Raw genomic sequence first — 16143 nt, 5'->3', positions numbered from 1 at the left:
GTATCATAGTTTTATCTTATGAAAATATAATTTTAATGATTCTCAAGGGTTCTGTAATGCACTACAATTCAATTAAGTAACGTTGTTGCCATTTCTACAGCATAAAACCAAAGGTACTTCAAGCAGAGAAGGGTTAATAAAAATTTTCTCTCGAAAAATATTCGTACTTTCCATTTTCAATAAAAATTCATGGTTCATTTGAATTTTTTTGTCATAATTTTGAAGGATATTCATTTTAGGATGCTTGATGTATCAGTTAAATGATTTATGCCGTTAGTAACCGGGCCGTGTATAACGCCTGCGGCACGAATCATCTGTTCTCCAATTGGTATCGAATACGTGTCGCGACGAAAACGGAAATGTCGTGTTCACCGTGAAATGAGCGGGACAGAGATCACAGATTGATCGAGAAGATCGCGGCCGATAACGGTCGGATATTGGGACACGTGGAATATTAGGAAACCATCTAAACGACCTGGATTTTCTGTTTAGTTAATACGGCGGCCATCGCGATAAGGGGTCACGGTCACGCAGCCGTGCATCCCCGCGAGGTTACTCTCGAGATGTCTCCTTTCAATCCGCATGAAAATTGCACGAGGATGGTCGCTAATTAAAGAGGGGATAGAAACCAAAAAAAGCAGAAAGATGCATGCGACTCTCGCGCGAGACAGTGATCTTTTAGTGGATCCAATTAAGAAGCGGCGCGTTCGTTTGTGACGTTTCGGTGCAACCGAAACTTCGTGGGAATCTTTTTTTCTATTTTGGATGTACGTTACCGCATTTGATGTTTTGAAATCATTATTATACAAACATTTTAATACGTTCAAGACCTTATATAACCAACCGAAATGTTTGCGATTTTCCGAACTTTAGTAATAGAATGCTTCTACCAAAATCTTTTATTTATAGAACATAAATCAATATAAAACTGTCCAAGAAATAGAGATCAAAAGTGATTTCAGCAAATCTTCACAAGAACATACGAAATTATGTCAAAGAATACCTACGAATAGATAAGAAATCCACTGAATTTAGAAGAGACCATTACAACAAAATCTAGGGTAACCTGGGGCAACACCAGAACTGAGAAAGAGCACCCAAACTACCTCAAATTTTAAACAATCGGACTACATAATCAGCGACTTGCAATAAAATCAGCAAACATCAAACTATGGTCATTCAACATACTTTAAACAGACTATCCGATAAAATTCAATATTTGAAAACCTATAACAATCACTAAACCATATTCCTTTCACGTATCCACATAAAATCGAGATCTCTTGTTTCCGGCACGCAATGGCTAAGGGTGTCATGGGTGAAGTTTCTGTCGACAGTGGGCAGCCACGAGCCACGAGCCACGAGCCACGAGCCACGAGCCATGGCCACGAAGCCCTTAAGTTCGCGGCGTGCAGGAGAAAGGCGATAGTCCGACTCTGCGATCCAATTAGCGGGAAGATCCCGTTCACGGATACGTTCGCGACCATTGTAGCGTGGGCCCGCGTGACACCGCTGCGGCACCGGCTTATCCGTCGGCGGCCGTTCCGATCCAGGGAACACGGAAAACCCGTTCCCCAGATCAGCGGGCAAAGCGTCCGGATTAGCTCCCTCCCCCCTGGCAGCCGAGGAAACTGACCGAAAACACCGACACGCGTCCGCCTTCGGCTCCGTCGAGCGAGTGATTCGCTTTAACCGTGCATCAGTGGCTGCCCTCAACTGTGATAAGTAATTTTCGGCTGATCATCGGTTACCCCATAGTCCGCCACACCCTCCTGATTCACGTGTGTCCATCTCCAGCGCCCTGCCGCTCTTCGCGACCGTGTCGTTCGCGTATTTTTACAGCGAGCCGTTCTCTCGGCCGAGAGGCTTTCATGATGAAAGAGCGGACCGAGGCTTTGATCCTTCCTTCTCTGCCGACGCGAATCGTTTCTGGACGCCGACCGATAGAGAACGTCCCGTTACACGGTTATGGGGATTGTAAGGCAGGAAGAATTTTTTTTTAGAACTTTGTTTCAAGTGGAAGATGAATTGGTTTTTAGTTGTGTCTATGGCAATTCTGTTGGAATTGGTTTGTTGGTGGGGTTTTTAAAGCGGTTATGTGAGGGGTTGGAAAGTGAGGTTGAAGGTTTTGGAGGAATTTATGTTTGGACTGGGAGATGATTGTTGTTTATGGAGTTACTGGGTTTTACTTGGATTTATGGTGATTTGAATTGGATTTTTGATAGACTTTTCTAGGGGTTCGAGGGTTTAATTGGGTCTAATTGGCTTTATCTTGTTGAACACTTCTAAAAGATGTACTTATGATGAATTTAAGAAATTAACAGAGGAGGTATTGTTTGATTAATGTGGTGGGAGTAGTTCGATTTCTTTTAGTCGATTTCGATAGTATTTGCTTAGTTATTCTATGTTGCCAGTGTTTTTTTTCAAAAAGTGTCTAAAACTAGTGCATTATCCAGTTGGCTCGTTATTGCAAATTTCCTCAGAAACAAGTGGCAACTGATTGTCCTCCCTTCATCGATTAAACGACAAACAACGATATACACAACAATGATAGACAACAATGGCATGTATCACGACCATTGACAGAAAAATAGGAACAAAGTAGCCTAAGAGCAACAACAGCGACAGAAGTCTAATGCCAGCACACCTGAAAGCAATATTTATACGATGCCTCGGAAATCGTGGCACATGAATCAAGGTAATTGATCGAGTAAATCGAAGCAGTTGAATGGAACTTGTCTATACAAAGACAGTCTATTCATACTAGAGCGTAATTTAAATGTTCGGGGTTGCTTACGTGTATCGGGAAAGCATGTTTGACCGTTATGGACTGACTCTACTTGTTGCAAATCTCGACGCTATAGCATTATCTGCCCATTATCGATTTTAATACTTCTTAATTACATTATTCGACAAATTATCTATTTAAAAATTCAACGCTATGTATTTATTATTATGAATTAAATTAAATTTATTTAACAAGTAAATTTCATTTGAAAATTCTGAACGGAATTATGTAAATCCGAAATAAAGTTATTTTACCAATTTTAGTTTGATCATTTTGTGTTTCTAAGGAATCTGTTTGACTATCATTTTATAGGTCCAATATATTTCTACCCCGGAGAATCTGTACAGTGGCACCACGACTTCCGATACACCATGTACACAGTCCAGCCTAATAATGTCTTCCAGGCCAAACCCTGGAACTTGCCACTTACACAGCGATCTAGCTGTTTCTCTGAGCCACTCGCTCTTCATTAGTGTTTACTACCACCAATAACGGTCACACGAATTCAACCAATATTTTGCTAAACATGATTTTATTTATGATTCCATATTTCGTTCGAAGCTGAAAATTTTAAATAATTTTCATACAAATGCTAAGTTCGTCTGACCAGATGCTTTTTGTTAGGAATGATAGCAAATATAAACCAGAGTTGAGCATTTTACTCGTGATATGATAAAATGAAATAATTCATCTTCATTTACTTGAATAATTAATTTCCATCGATTCTGATAATTTATTCAAATACTTCCGAATTAGCACCTTTCAATACAGAACGACCAACACAGACACTTAAAAAACTGAACAAATAATTACTTGAATAAATTCTTGTTCGATGGACCATTTGTTTATTAACCTTTTACGGTCCAAAGATACTTTATTTTACCATTAATAACCAATTTAATATGACACGTTAATAATTCGTTTAAAAACATTTCAGAAATACGAAAATTGCATTTATCATAATACAATTATGACATTATGAATAAATATCAAAAAAATTAGTAAAACACCAATTTATCACAATGGACCGCAAAGGTTAAATATCCTACACAACTTTACCTCAACTCCGGCACAAACGTTTATCAAGCAGTTTGCAAGACTAACCAGACATCGAAGCAGTCAACAGATTCACTACCAACGGTATTCCTAAGAACCATAAATTATATACTCCACATAGCCAACCACAAAGATCGTTACTTCAACAAATCCTAATACCTCAGTAAAAAGAAACCACCCCAGTGTCAATACTCTCTCATCAAAATCATTCATCCACACGTTGGTAGCGAACAGGTTTCGAGTCTCGACCAAAGAACATCGACCAAAAAAAAAAGGAATACCGCTCGACTCGTGGCGCCATTCCTCGCGCTACTGCTCAAGCAAACGCTCTAAGACCACTGGAAGCTGGAGGGCGTCGGGGTACGGGGGTAATGATCAAAGCAGAGACTCACTTTCTTCCGGATGCTTGACGGTGGAGAAGCATCCGTCCGCGGACAGGTAGAGTAGGAGCGCGCCGTTCGCCGGCAGCTCCTTGAAGCCGCTCGCGAGGAACACCTGCACCTGGCTGTAGGTGGGCTTATACAGCAGGTACTTGTGCGGATTGTCGCGTCTCGCCGCGCCGTTCTCCGCGCCCGGGTACGGGCCGGGCCTGAACGGCATCCGTCCCGCGGGCGACGCGTCGTGCAGGTGGTTAGGGTCGTCCCTGGGCTCCCTTTCGAGCGTCTGCAGCATCCTGAACATGTCCATCGAGAGCTCGCTGAACTTGACCTGGTCGGCGCAGTTGCCGACGATCAGGATCTCCTGCAGCGATAGGCACATGGGTGGCGTACGTTCGACGGGCGGCGAGGTCTGCGGGCCGAGCCTGTGGGTAGCCATGGGATTCAATATGTACTTTCGAACGGTCAAGTCGAATTCAATGTATGGGGGTCTTGTTCGGTGGCCTCCGAACGCTGATCAGAAATAAAAGTGTTTTATTTGATCAGAGTTAACCCCTTGCCCTGTAATATCGCGCTGGACTCGCGATGAAAAGTTTAAGTTGAATTCGACAGATCTGAATGTCATTTGTGTACCTTTTTCGGAGAAGATATTGAACATTAGTTTTCCGTTACCGATCGTTAACCTTTGAAGGAAAATGCTCTTTTCCTAGTCAATTGTTAAGGGCTAAGCTTTCGACAGAAATCATTGGGCAAGGGGTTAATCGAGTGCTAACCGGAAAGCAAAATGTCTCAATAATCAAGGGTACTTTCGACAACTACTTTAGGCTAGACTCGAATGCAATGTTTACTCGTGAATCCGTGAATTTCAGTGAGTCCGCGAAGAAAAAGGTTCGAGACGTGAAGCAATTCACTTAAATATTCAAAAATTAGAAGTTTCGGATGCCTGAGTCAACATAGACCCAGGCAACGGTTGGTGCTCCAAAAATTAATAGACTTCAACTTTAAATACCTATAAGAACATTATCAGAAACAGACGCTGGAAAGAATTATCCCATTCCTACCTGTGGGTCAGTATCACCGGGTTCGAATCCGTGTGCATCACACCGACCGCCGACTCGGCCTTGACGAACGCCTTGATCTCGTCCAGGACCAGGTTCCACTCGAGCTGATCATCCGGCTCGTAGGTGCTCGTGTAGTCGACGATCTGCGCGTCGAGCTCCTGCACCAGCTCCCGCACGAGCTTCATCCGGTTGAGCAGCAGACAGACCACGATGAACCGGGCGTAGTACCTGAGCTTCTTCACCATCAGGTCGCTACGGTCTTCCTTCGCGGCGCGACTATAGTACGCGCGGCCCCGTATCGCCGCGTAGAACGAGTAGGCCTCGTGCAGGTAGCTGGTCTCGCTGGTGCGCAGGTAGTAGTGGTAGTAAAGTTGGCCGATCTTGCTCGCTATCTCGCCGATCTGCCATCTCTTCAGGCCATACTTCGTGTCCAGTATCGTCCTGCGGAGAAAGTGGGGTAATGCCGGTGTCAGGGCGATTTTGATATTTTGAACACGCGGCCACGGCTTCTGAATAGGGATGGGAATTAATCGATACGCAATATAAATGATAACTAGACACGGTGGGGTCTCGGGATGTTTTAGAAGTAACGATATCTGTTTTGTTTCCTTCTTTAGTTTTCCTTTTTGATCATTTTCCAGAGAGGACATTGCTGCAGAGTTTTGTGTGATTAGCACGTTGACTGCTACGGCGGTCACTGATGACCGGAGCTTCAAAATTATAAGAATATAATTATAACTTGTTACATAACTGATGTCGAATATGAATGTTCGGTAGCCTAAATACTAGATAATAGTGTAACGTAAGAATTGTGTTACTAAATAGTTAATAATTGTTCCTTGTTACTTCTGCAAAGAAAAGAATAAGTGATATATGAAATATTATTGTTTCTCGTGGCAGTCGATGGGAACCAATTTGTAGGAGTGGAATGAAATTTTTATAGAATTAGTAATGTTCTGATGAATATTTGAATAGGGCGAAGACAATTTGCTTTCAACTAATTATATTTGGGAATTCGAAGTTCCGTTTAAGAAAGAAATGATTATAAATATTCATGGTTTCGTGATTTCTTTCGTTAATGTCCCGTATTTTAATGTAAATAAATGTCATTTATTTACATACAATAAATTTGAGAATTAAATTGTGAATTGTATTAGGTGTTTTGCACCGTAGAACTAGATCAACAGGAAGAACGCTAAGAACTTCGATGTAGGTTAAAAGAGATGCCTAATAAAATTGTCGATACCTATTTAATATTTCACGAAATTTTCGATATTCATTTAATATTTCACCCAAATATTGATTCCTGTCCTACATTATTTCAAGATCACCAATATATTTGTGCTGTGAAAAATGTGGGGCATATTTTTAAGATTGATCAAATATGTTATCGATTTATACACAAACTAATATCGGAAATTAAAGCTCGACGTTTAGAGCACGTTTTATACGTATTTAACTCTTCGCCATAAATAAACGAATATTCTGTAAGTTTCCCTCTGTCCTAAGAAGACAAATATCTTCATTGAATATTTTTTTGAACTCAATAGTTTTATTCGTAAATAATGAAAACAAGTTGCCTAAAAACGACGTGCATTAAATATGAAATCAGTAGGAATTCTATCCACGATAATAGTCCTCACTTCTTTCGTTTAATCGATGAAAAATAATTCCCCTTATTGTGATATCAATTTCACGCTGGAGTATTAAACGAGTATATACCTATATTTCGAAAGCTGTCAGAGTAGGTATTGATACTTTCATAAAGTATGAAACAAGTATCCGTCGGCATCATAATTTGCAAGCTGGTATCGGCAGTATTGATTCGGTATTATTCCGATCACCAGCCATAACCTTTTGCTCCCTCGTCGCTATTTCTTTTTATCTTTTGGCTGTTCAATTCATTTGACAACGTTGGCGAAGATGGAATAGCTACCACTATTCCCGATCGTTTCACTGTACTTATCGAAGCGAGACCGGGCCTGTCCCAACTCTCGTCGATCTCAGGAAAGTGTTCAGCAGTGAAATTTTATATTTCAATTTCATCACGGGCAATGAAACAACTTGAAATTTCGAAAAAATTGAAGCTATTTACCGCGGATACCGCGGATGGGTAAATATTTGATGGGGCCAACGGCAAAGAGTGATGGCAGCGTGGAATCAACGCTAAAAGCGAAGGAACAAATGGAAAATAAACCAAAGCGAGCATTAGAAGTACTGAATTGGTCGAATATAAGAATTATTTATTTATTCATATTTTATTTTCCCTTTCTTCTTACTTCCTCTCATTCCAAGTCATCTCTACCTAATCTCCAAACCTTCCCATTACTCTCAATTCCATTATTTTTATCCTTCATCCCTTCCTCCTTTTTGTTCGGCCCACCTATTTTTCCCTAACAAACGGTTCTTCCGAAACTTTTACTATTATCACCCGTTTACAATACACAGTTCTAATGTTAGCAGTGCTGTTAATACAACTGGCAACCTTTAAATCGACCGCAACTAAAAGGCAAGCTAAAAACTCGAGGAGAAAAAAGGCGAGCATTGGAAAAGTTGAACGATTTCTGCGTGAATAAGTCGCGTAGAATAAAATTCGCTCGCGGAATCCGTCGACGGGTAAAGAATTCGCGGGAAGAGGGGAAAAACAATGGCGGGACGGCGTTGTCAGTCTGACGTGGACGCAACGCGATAGAGCGGACAACCGGCTGGCAGCGATACTCTTCTGAAACGGCACGGCAACCGTTGCCCGCGAAAAACTTTTCCTCCCCGCATTGTCCCGACCGCGCGGAACCGATCCTGTTTGAATGAGGGGCGTCCTCGATATTTATTAACAGTCGGACGCAGCGAGGTCGTTTCAGCCGGGCGTCGCGCGGCGGCGACACCGAACACGCCGGCCGCGTGAATGCCTGAATAGACAATCGGCTCTTTGTCAGTTACCCAACCGACGGCCACTTTACGATCAAAAGAGGAAAGGGACAAAGGGTCGAAGATTACGAAATCGAATGGGTAAACGGAAGGATGCGCGCGGTGCACGGCGAAAGTGAACGCGTGTCGGCTCGTCAAGGGTGCCAACTGTCTCGCGGTGGGAACGCGGAGGTGCAACCTATTCCGATCGCTATTGTCGCTGGTTGCTGGAGCGCGCATCTTTATGCAAATTCAGATCTTTAACACTTTGCACTCTGAGTTTTTGGTACTTATGTATTATACGAACTACTTTTGTTTTTAGCACTAGGTTTATGGACGTTTGTTGTACAGTTTATTTTGCTGTTCCTAGTTGATGTTACTTCATTTGGATCGTGGAAATTAGAAATTTAAAAGTAGACAATTAACCCATTTGCATCATACGAAAAAGTGGAAAATTGGTCCTCACCACTATGAATGTCTCAATTGCATCAAAATAAAAATGGTTCAAAACATATAAAAAAGTATAAACCTATATATGTATCTTTCCTTTTTTTTGTGATATACAAATTACACAATGATGTAGATGCGCTTATGATGCAAATGGGTTAAGATATATATTCCTGCAACTGCATCGATCAACATTGATATGAACATTTAGCAAATAATATTTATAAAATTTAATGTGCGTCAAATTGACGCATTCCATAAACCTAGTGTAAAGAAATAAAATATTAATAATAATAATAAAATATTAATAATGTGTTACAGCATTAAATAAATCTTAACTCTGACCTAAGTCAAATATAATACGTAATAACACGTAAGTACCAAGTTTTTAGTAGAGGTACTCAAGATTTTGTGATGTAATCTAGACGATATTTTTGTAAATTAATTTAATAAGAAATTGTAAGTACATTGAGGAATAGAAGTATTTTATTTTAATGTTTCCTGTATTCATGCACTATATTAAGTTTCATATTAAATATGAATCTTTATAATTTTGCTGTATCAAATCGATTTCTTTTAGTACTATAATTGATACAACTGCTTTGCCAGTAACAATTTACTGGAACGAAGAGAAAAGCTCTAGGTATATATGTACAAGTCTATTTTTGCTCTAAGGTATAATAATTTATAACGGAAGAATAATATTTAATTTGAATTTTAAAGAATCGAGTAATATTTATGTTTGTTACATTGTATCTGAAATCTTTGCTACGAGAAAAATGTTAAGGAATCCATATTTTTCACCGAAAGAAATAATTTCCCCTTTAAACCATGTGTACTACGATATTTTCGTTGACACGTAGAACAATTTTCAATAAAAACAGATAATTTTTGAATTCTTACGCTCACAATGTTATACAATCCATTAGGAATCGATTGATTATCGATTTGATATGGTATCAATGTCCAGTATTGTTTCAAGAATGATCGGTCTCAAAAAATAGATGGACAGGTAAAATTTAGATGCATTACCTTTTATACTGGAATGCTTTGCTGTCAAATTGATTGAATATTATTGATAGTGTCAGTATTGATTCAGTCTTTGGGTATCGTTTAAACGTCTGTCACGCGGAAGGACATCTTTCCGTGTAATTTGAAATTGAAATACGAGAATTTTTGACGTCGGTTGAGCAAGTTTCGTGGATGGCAAATGCACCGCGAAATGTGTCATGCACCGTGTCATTCGCGCCATCGCGCAGTGTGATATTTTAAGAATCTAGGTGGACGTAAATGAAGTTACATTTTTCGACAAGCACTTCTGACTGTTACTTTTATAATGGCCATAACGTTGATAATAAAAACTCACCCAGTTCCTGAACAATATATGCAACTGGGGCATCGGTTATTTTTTTTTTCGTTCATAACGTATTCGTAACCTATTTAGACTCATAATTTATAAGGTGAAAGTCGATGGATAAATAATTCAAGTACACTACTGAACACGAAGCAACAGAAAAATAAAGTAGACGTAACAATCTTTCAAAAATTTTCTCCTTTACGATCTCATTAGTCTGTGTCTTTAAATTTAAGTGAAAGACACGTTAGTATTATATAAAACAAAATGTATCTAAAGTGAGTTTAAAATGGATTTATATGGATACAAAAATGGCGGTAAAGTTACATGTGGATTATCACAAAGATTCCATGATTTAATATATCAAGGGGATAAGAATATTTGTCAATGTAACATATTAATGAATTAAAAGAGCTAACAATTAAGAATATACAACGTGCAACTATAATAAAAACGGGATCATTCTCTTAATACACGTTTTCGCTAGACTACTTCCGGTAAAGCGTTAAGTTCCCGCGTAGACGCGTTTTTTTACAAGAACGAATTCACTAAAAAAAGTAAATTCAACGTTACATTAAAATTTCAACTGAAATTAGCGGCAATTTAGTGGAATCATGCTAATGTTTCGAAACATCCAATCTTAAATGACCACCCGCTAGCGTGTTGGGAACGATGGTTAAATGCATATACGTGACTGCAACTAGATTGTTCAAAACCGCGAGAACTTTCGCGCTCGCCTAACATTTGACCCATTCGTTTGTCAAAGTGATTAACTTCACAAAATGAAAACTAGAAAAACGTGATTAAATGACACACACACAAAGAACCAATTTAACATTTTAACGCGAATATACAGAAACATGAAAAATGGAAACAATCCTTGGAGTTTATGATACCTGAACAAAAAGAAATATCTTTTATCTTAATGTTACAAATAAATAAAAAGATATATAATCAATTAAAGGAAAATACATTTAATTTTAACAGTACAAAATACATACATGATTCAAAATAAAAGAAACACTCAATAATATTTGAAGAAAGGAAGTAATAAGCAAATAAAAAAGAATACATCTTGTTTAATCCGTATAATAATATTAATCAACTGGAAGCTGCTATCCAATAATGTCATCTCAAGTTTCCAAAAATGAGTCGTTTTACAGCAACGGAATTCACAAATTATCATCACGCTGGTCATTAGTAACGATGAAAAATACATTGTTAAGTAAGTACTAATAAATATATTCAAACCATATCATTTTATTTTCATTAAAAAACGAACGTAACTTTCCGTTAAACCTAACACAAATATTCAACGTGAAATAAATCCGCAAAAATATTCAGAAAACGTAGGAAACGATACACAAAAGTGTTTAAAAAAAAAGAAAGAGATGACGTTCTTCAACGCGACTTTCCGTGGGTTGAGAAGGGGTGGGAACGCGAGACTGTAGGAGAGTGGGACACGTTTAAGTGTCCGCGATACACGGAACGCGTTACGGGGCGGTTTTCGCCGTAAAATTACGGGGCGTCGATACGCGCGGTTCGGCGAAGGTAACCGGGAGGGGGTCCGCGGGTTTCCGTCGTGTATCTGCAGTACACGAGGGCTCGGTCACGTGGCCTCACCCCCAAGAATCTCTGTGATCGAGCAATTAAGCGCACGCTTCCATGAAGAAGAAACCGGTCGCGGCGTGCCGCGCGCGTACATGACGGTGAAAAGAAGAAACAAGAATAACAAAAAATCGATCGTCAGAATTGGCAGACCGTTAAAACGTACCCTGCCAGCGATTCACTAAAAATACCCGTGATGGGCAAGGGAACCGTGGCTAACGCGTACAGTTTGCGCCAGAAGTATACGCCTTGGCATGTATATTTAAAGCTGTTCCAAGATCCTTTGGACGAAGGAGAAAGGATTCATTTTTTGATCGTCGAACGAAGATTCGTAATATTCGTCGATGATGAATGTTTGTTTACAAGAAGCGTCTCTAAACGTGTTTGTTTGAATTTTGAGCGAACTTCGTGTAGCTTGAAAAGTGGATTTATAGAGCATAATAAAATCAACAGTTTTAAGTGTTAACTAATCCTTTGTTTTATGGTTAGTCGAGTGAGAGCTTTAAATTAGAGGATATAGTTCTGTTCAGATGCTCGCGAATGGGGAAAATAAAAATTTCCATGAAGAATAATCGCGTTTGGTCTAATGGCAAGAAGTGTTAGTTAAAGGTAGCGAAGAGAACGTTTCACGTATAAATGAACAATGTTCACTAGAATTTGATGAAATATCACAAGTTGCCTAACCAAATAAACGAATTATTCTCCAATTCTCGCAATTTAATTGTCTTCAACGCAAACAGTACGAACTGATTATAACCCAACTTGATACAATACCAATCATCATCTTAACTTACGAATTCTACTAAACAGTATACCAATTCTAACTTTCAGCCATTTACAACAATAAACCATCCATAATCATTTGCAAATCTACGAAAAGTCTCCTAAACCAAGATCAACTATTACTGCCAATCATACCCATTACACCTAAATCTCCAGCGCATTCCAAGAATGACATCCCGCTAACAATCACCGATCGACCATTCACGAGTTGTACACGGATCGTACGACGCGATCCCATGCGGCATGGCAGAGAGCAACTGAGAAGCTGAAAATTCCGTGCACAGCTCGCGAAGATCAACCAAACGAGAAACAACATTCCGTGTCTGTACCCCGAAGGGTGTCCCGTCGAACGTCACTCGAGCCAGTCTCAAGTAGTCCGCCGCCGTTCCCTCCACCCAGCGTGGATCGTGGGCGACTCGCGCGCGCCGTGCCCCGTCCACTCGTCACATGGTGTCCCCGGAGCGCGAGGATCGGGAGGATATCACCTCTCCCTCGAGAGAGCGGAGAGGGATGATCCGGCGTGCCGCGAGCAGCCACGCGTTTTTCCGGCGCGAGGACTGCCGATCCCGCGTCAGCGTTTCCTAAAGGAAAAGTTTGCACACGAAGGGATAGACGGCAGCTTCCAGAAGTGATGGATCGAGGGACCGACAGAACCTCGTGGCCGATCGCAAATCGATCTTCTGTGGGGGCGCAGCCACTCGATGACTCACCTCGAACCTGTGTCTCTCTCGCCCCGTTTCACTGACTATCGCCCTTTCCCTCGCTCACCCTTCCACGTCCCCTTGTCCGTCACCCTTTCCCTCGCTGTCCGTTACTCACCTGTGCTGCTGCTGGAACTTCCACAGCTTCGTATAGATGTCAAAGGTGCGCCCGAAGTATCCCTGCCACTGCTTGTGCCCGTACTGTGGTAGGTCCCGTAGTCCGTTGAACAGCTGCTTGCTCTTCTCGAGCAGGTGGCAGAACTCGAGGACGACTTTTCGCTCGTGGTCGTCCATGCCGGCCATCATGACCATCTTTTCGGTGTATCAGGATCGCGGCCACTGGCTGGACGACGGCCCTTCCACAGACGACGGTCGCGGTGGCCCCGCGTGATGGCGCCTGCCGATTCCGCCACCCTCTCTTTGCGCTCTGTGGCGGCCGCGCGACGACGCCGACGACGAACGCGCCGCGGCCCGCGACCACCCAATCAATACCCGGCCGTCCCGCATCAGGGGGCGCACCGTGCGCGACGCCCGACCGCCGACCACCACGACGTCGACGCCGACGCGCCGCGCCGCAACGTCGACAGAGGACATCTGAGAGACAAGGGGGTGGACTGCCAAACTCGCTGGGGCTACGATCGATGCTTCCACGTTGGATGGTAAACGGAGGGTTTGTTCGAGGCTGGCTGGTTATCGAAGGTTGGTTTGCTGGGGTGGTTAGCGTTTAATGGTAAAGAGGGTATGAGGCCGCCACTGAGATTTGTGAGTTAGGAAAGAGTTTGTGGGAGATAGAGTTTTTTTTTGGCAATGTTGCTTTGGATTGTGTACATAATGGAGAAAATAGATTTTTTTATAGGAAATCGATAGGGGATTAGAACACCATTTTAAGGAAGTGAGGAAACTAAACAGTGTTAGGCAAAATAGTTTTCAGATATTGGATTTATGAAATTGCAAAGTCGTTTTTGATGTTTAATTGATTCATTTATCTAGAATTGCTATGTTCAGCAATGGTATTATAGTCATATGTAGTATTTAAGTATGGCTGACTGGATTACGAATGCTACTATTTTTCTTTAACTGGTATGAAAGGGTAGTTGACACGTGCACAGATCGCTGGCAACCTTCCAGCCTTAACAATCATTAATATTTCTTTTTAGATACTTGGGTACTATCATCTGGACTAACCGCGCCGCTTTCGGATCATTGGTTAACTGGGGGCTCTGGCTGAATGAGACCTTGACCCTAAGATCCTATCAGTGCTAAGTTGGGAAGTCTCCAAGGCTTCGATGATCAAGATTGAAGAATCCACAGATTTCTTTTGATGACACTTGGATATCATAGTCAGGATCAATGTTATCCAATTAATAGCCTCATCTGCCCCCTGACTGATTCACTGGGACCTTGTTCGAATCCATCAAAATATAATTTGCAGAAATATCCATCATATGGAAGGGTTGAATTCTATTACTCTGGACCATTTACATTCACCCTCTCGGTAGTCCACGATTCCTTGATCGCGGTTGTTTCCCGCGTGCCCATTGCCGTTCCTTTTTTCAATAATTAAAATTTCGCAGTCGAAGGGGGTTGAAGGAGAGCAACCATTGCGAATCCGGGGTGAACACGAGAGGCGCGGGGTACGGTGACGCTCGACACTTTCGTTGTCGTGGCTCGTTACGGTTGCAGAAACGGTGGGAGTTTTGCCGCCCTGCCGGTTGGCCGCCGCCGTCGGCGGAGATTAATTAACTAGATAACGTTCGGTGGCTGCGAGGGAACGTCGAAAGAGGAGGGTAGTCGGTGGTCAGACAGAGAGAAGAACAACCCCCGCGGGGGGGGGGGCGGTTCAGAAGACCGAGCAACCATTTCGGTGAACTCCCATGACTGGCGATGGGCTGAAGACTCGACCGACGGAAGTTCGAGAACACTTTCGACGTGCTCCGAGTGCTGAGGGTGTAACTGATTTAATGATTAGCTAGCTCTGCTTAAAACGGAGACACCTAAATCGGAGCATGGAGAGTTATACCCTAATGATAAATCAAATTTCGAAAGGAACACAAGGATTATAGCTCCCGATGGATCGAACATCTAACATTCAAATTCCGATTTTCAACTCCCAACAGAATTTTCAGCACCAGCGTGACAGTTTTCGAAAAATTTCGGAAAGAATCACTCAAACTGTAATTAGTAAGATACAAATATTTTAACACTCTAGCGGCCATGGGGGGCGTATACGCCCGCTGGCATACTTACCCGTGTAATCGGTCGGCTTCCTGAGCGGGCGTATACGACCGCTGTCATATTTTCGATTTTACTATGAAAAACTTGACATTTTTGTGAAAATTTTCTCGGGAATTCAAGAGACACTATTTCTAGATTGTGTGAGTGAAAATACGTGTTGGGCACAGGTGATGGTTTTGCAAATTTGACATGGTCGTTAGAGTGTTAAGGACACAAGTTTTCATAAACTGACACTCATCATTTCCAAACTCTCAAATAGCAAAGTGTCAGTACATAATTTTCAATTTCCATCAATTTCCAGCATATCATTTTGATCTCTTTTTCAAACGCCAATCAAAATCACGGGCGATTTTAATATGTTAATCGACGAACGGACTATCGGGGATACCTGAACGTTCACACCTTCTGTCGGAGAGACCGGGCAAGACATAGAGCCGGCGATAGGGGACACGGGAGAATTGAACGGCCGCTAGCCGTGACGGGGGTGTTTCAGAGTCGGACGGTCGACCCGCGGCGTATATCGACTGTGTCGCCTCATCTACAAGTCAATCAGGCTCGCGTGCCAGCGACTCGTGAAGGCGGCTGGTACACGTAAGTAAGTAGCCGGCCCGCTGGCCAGCCAGCCGGCCGTTAGATATATGCTGTACCTGGGCTGGTGTGTACCTAATACGAGCGCCGCCGACACGGCCACCTTTATGCCGGGTATGCAAGTATAATGCGCCGCTGCATATATGAATGCTTATGGTAATCCGCGCGCGGCAGCCTCGTTTCGACGTTGGCCCGGATGCCTGCTAGATAGACCACAGCCACCACCCCACTCCTTCCACCC

The 16143-nt window shown here is 42.0% G+C and overlaps 1 protein-coding gene across 1 annotated transcript in view; it reads right to left on the bottom strand.

The window, feature by feature from the left end:
* Positions 1-13609, bottom strand: part of LOC116424187 (protein SCAI) — a 28663-nt gene extending 15054 nt beyond the window's left edge. Inside the window, exons 1-3 of the mRNA XM_031970230.2 lie at positions 13198-13609; positions 5283-5723; positions 4237-4646 (exon numbers count right to left, since the gene is read on the bottom strand). Of these exons, the coding sequence (XP_031826090.1) occupies positions 4237-4646; positions 5283-5723; positions 13198-13391 (1045 nt within the window). The 5' untranslated portion in view covers positions 13392-13609. The remainder of the gene's footprint in view (positions 1-4236; positions 4647-5282; positions 5724-13197) is intronic.
* Positions 13610-16143: the final 2534 nt, after the last annotated feature.

This window comes from Nomia melanderi, chromosome 7 (genome assembly GCF_051020985.1).
Source record: "Nomia melanderi isolate GNS246 chromosome 7, iyNomMela1, whole genome shotgun sequence".
NCBI lineage: Eukaryota > Metazoa > Arthropoda > Insecta > Hymenoptera > Halictidae > Nomia > Nomia melanderi.
Note: the sequence above shows the minus strand (reverse complement) of the source record. Positions and strands in the feature narration are given on the sequence as shown.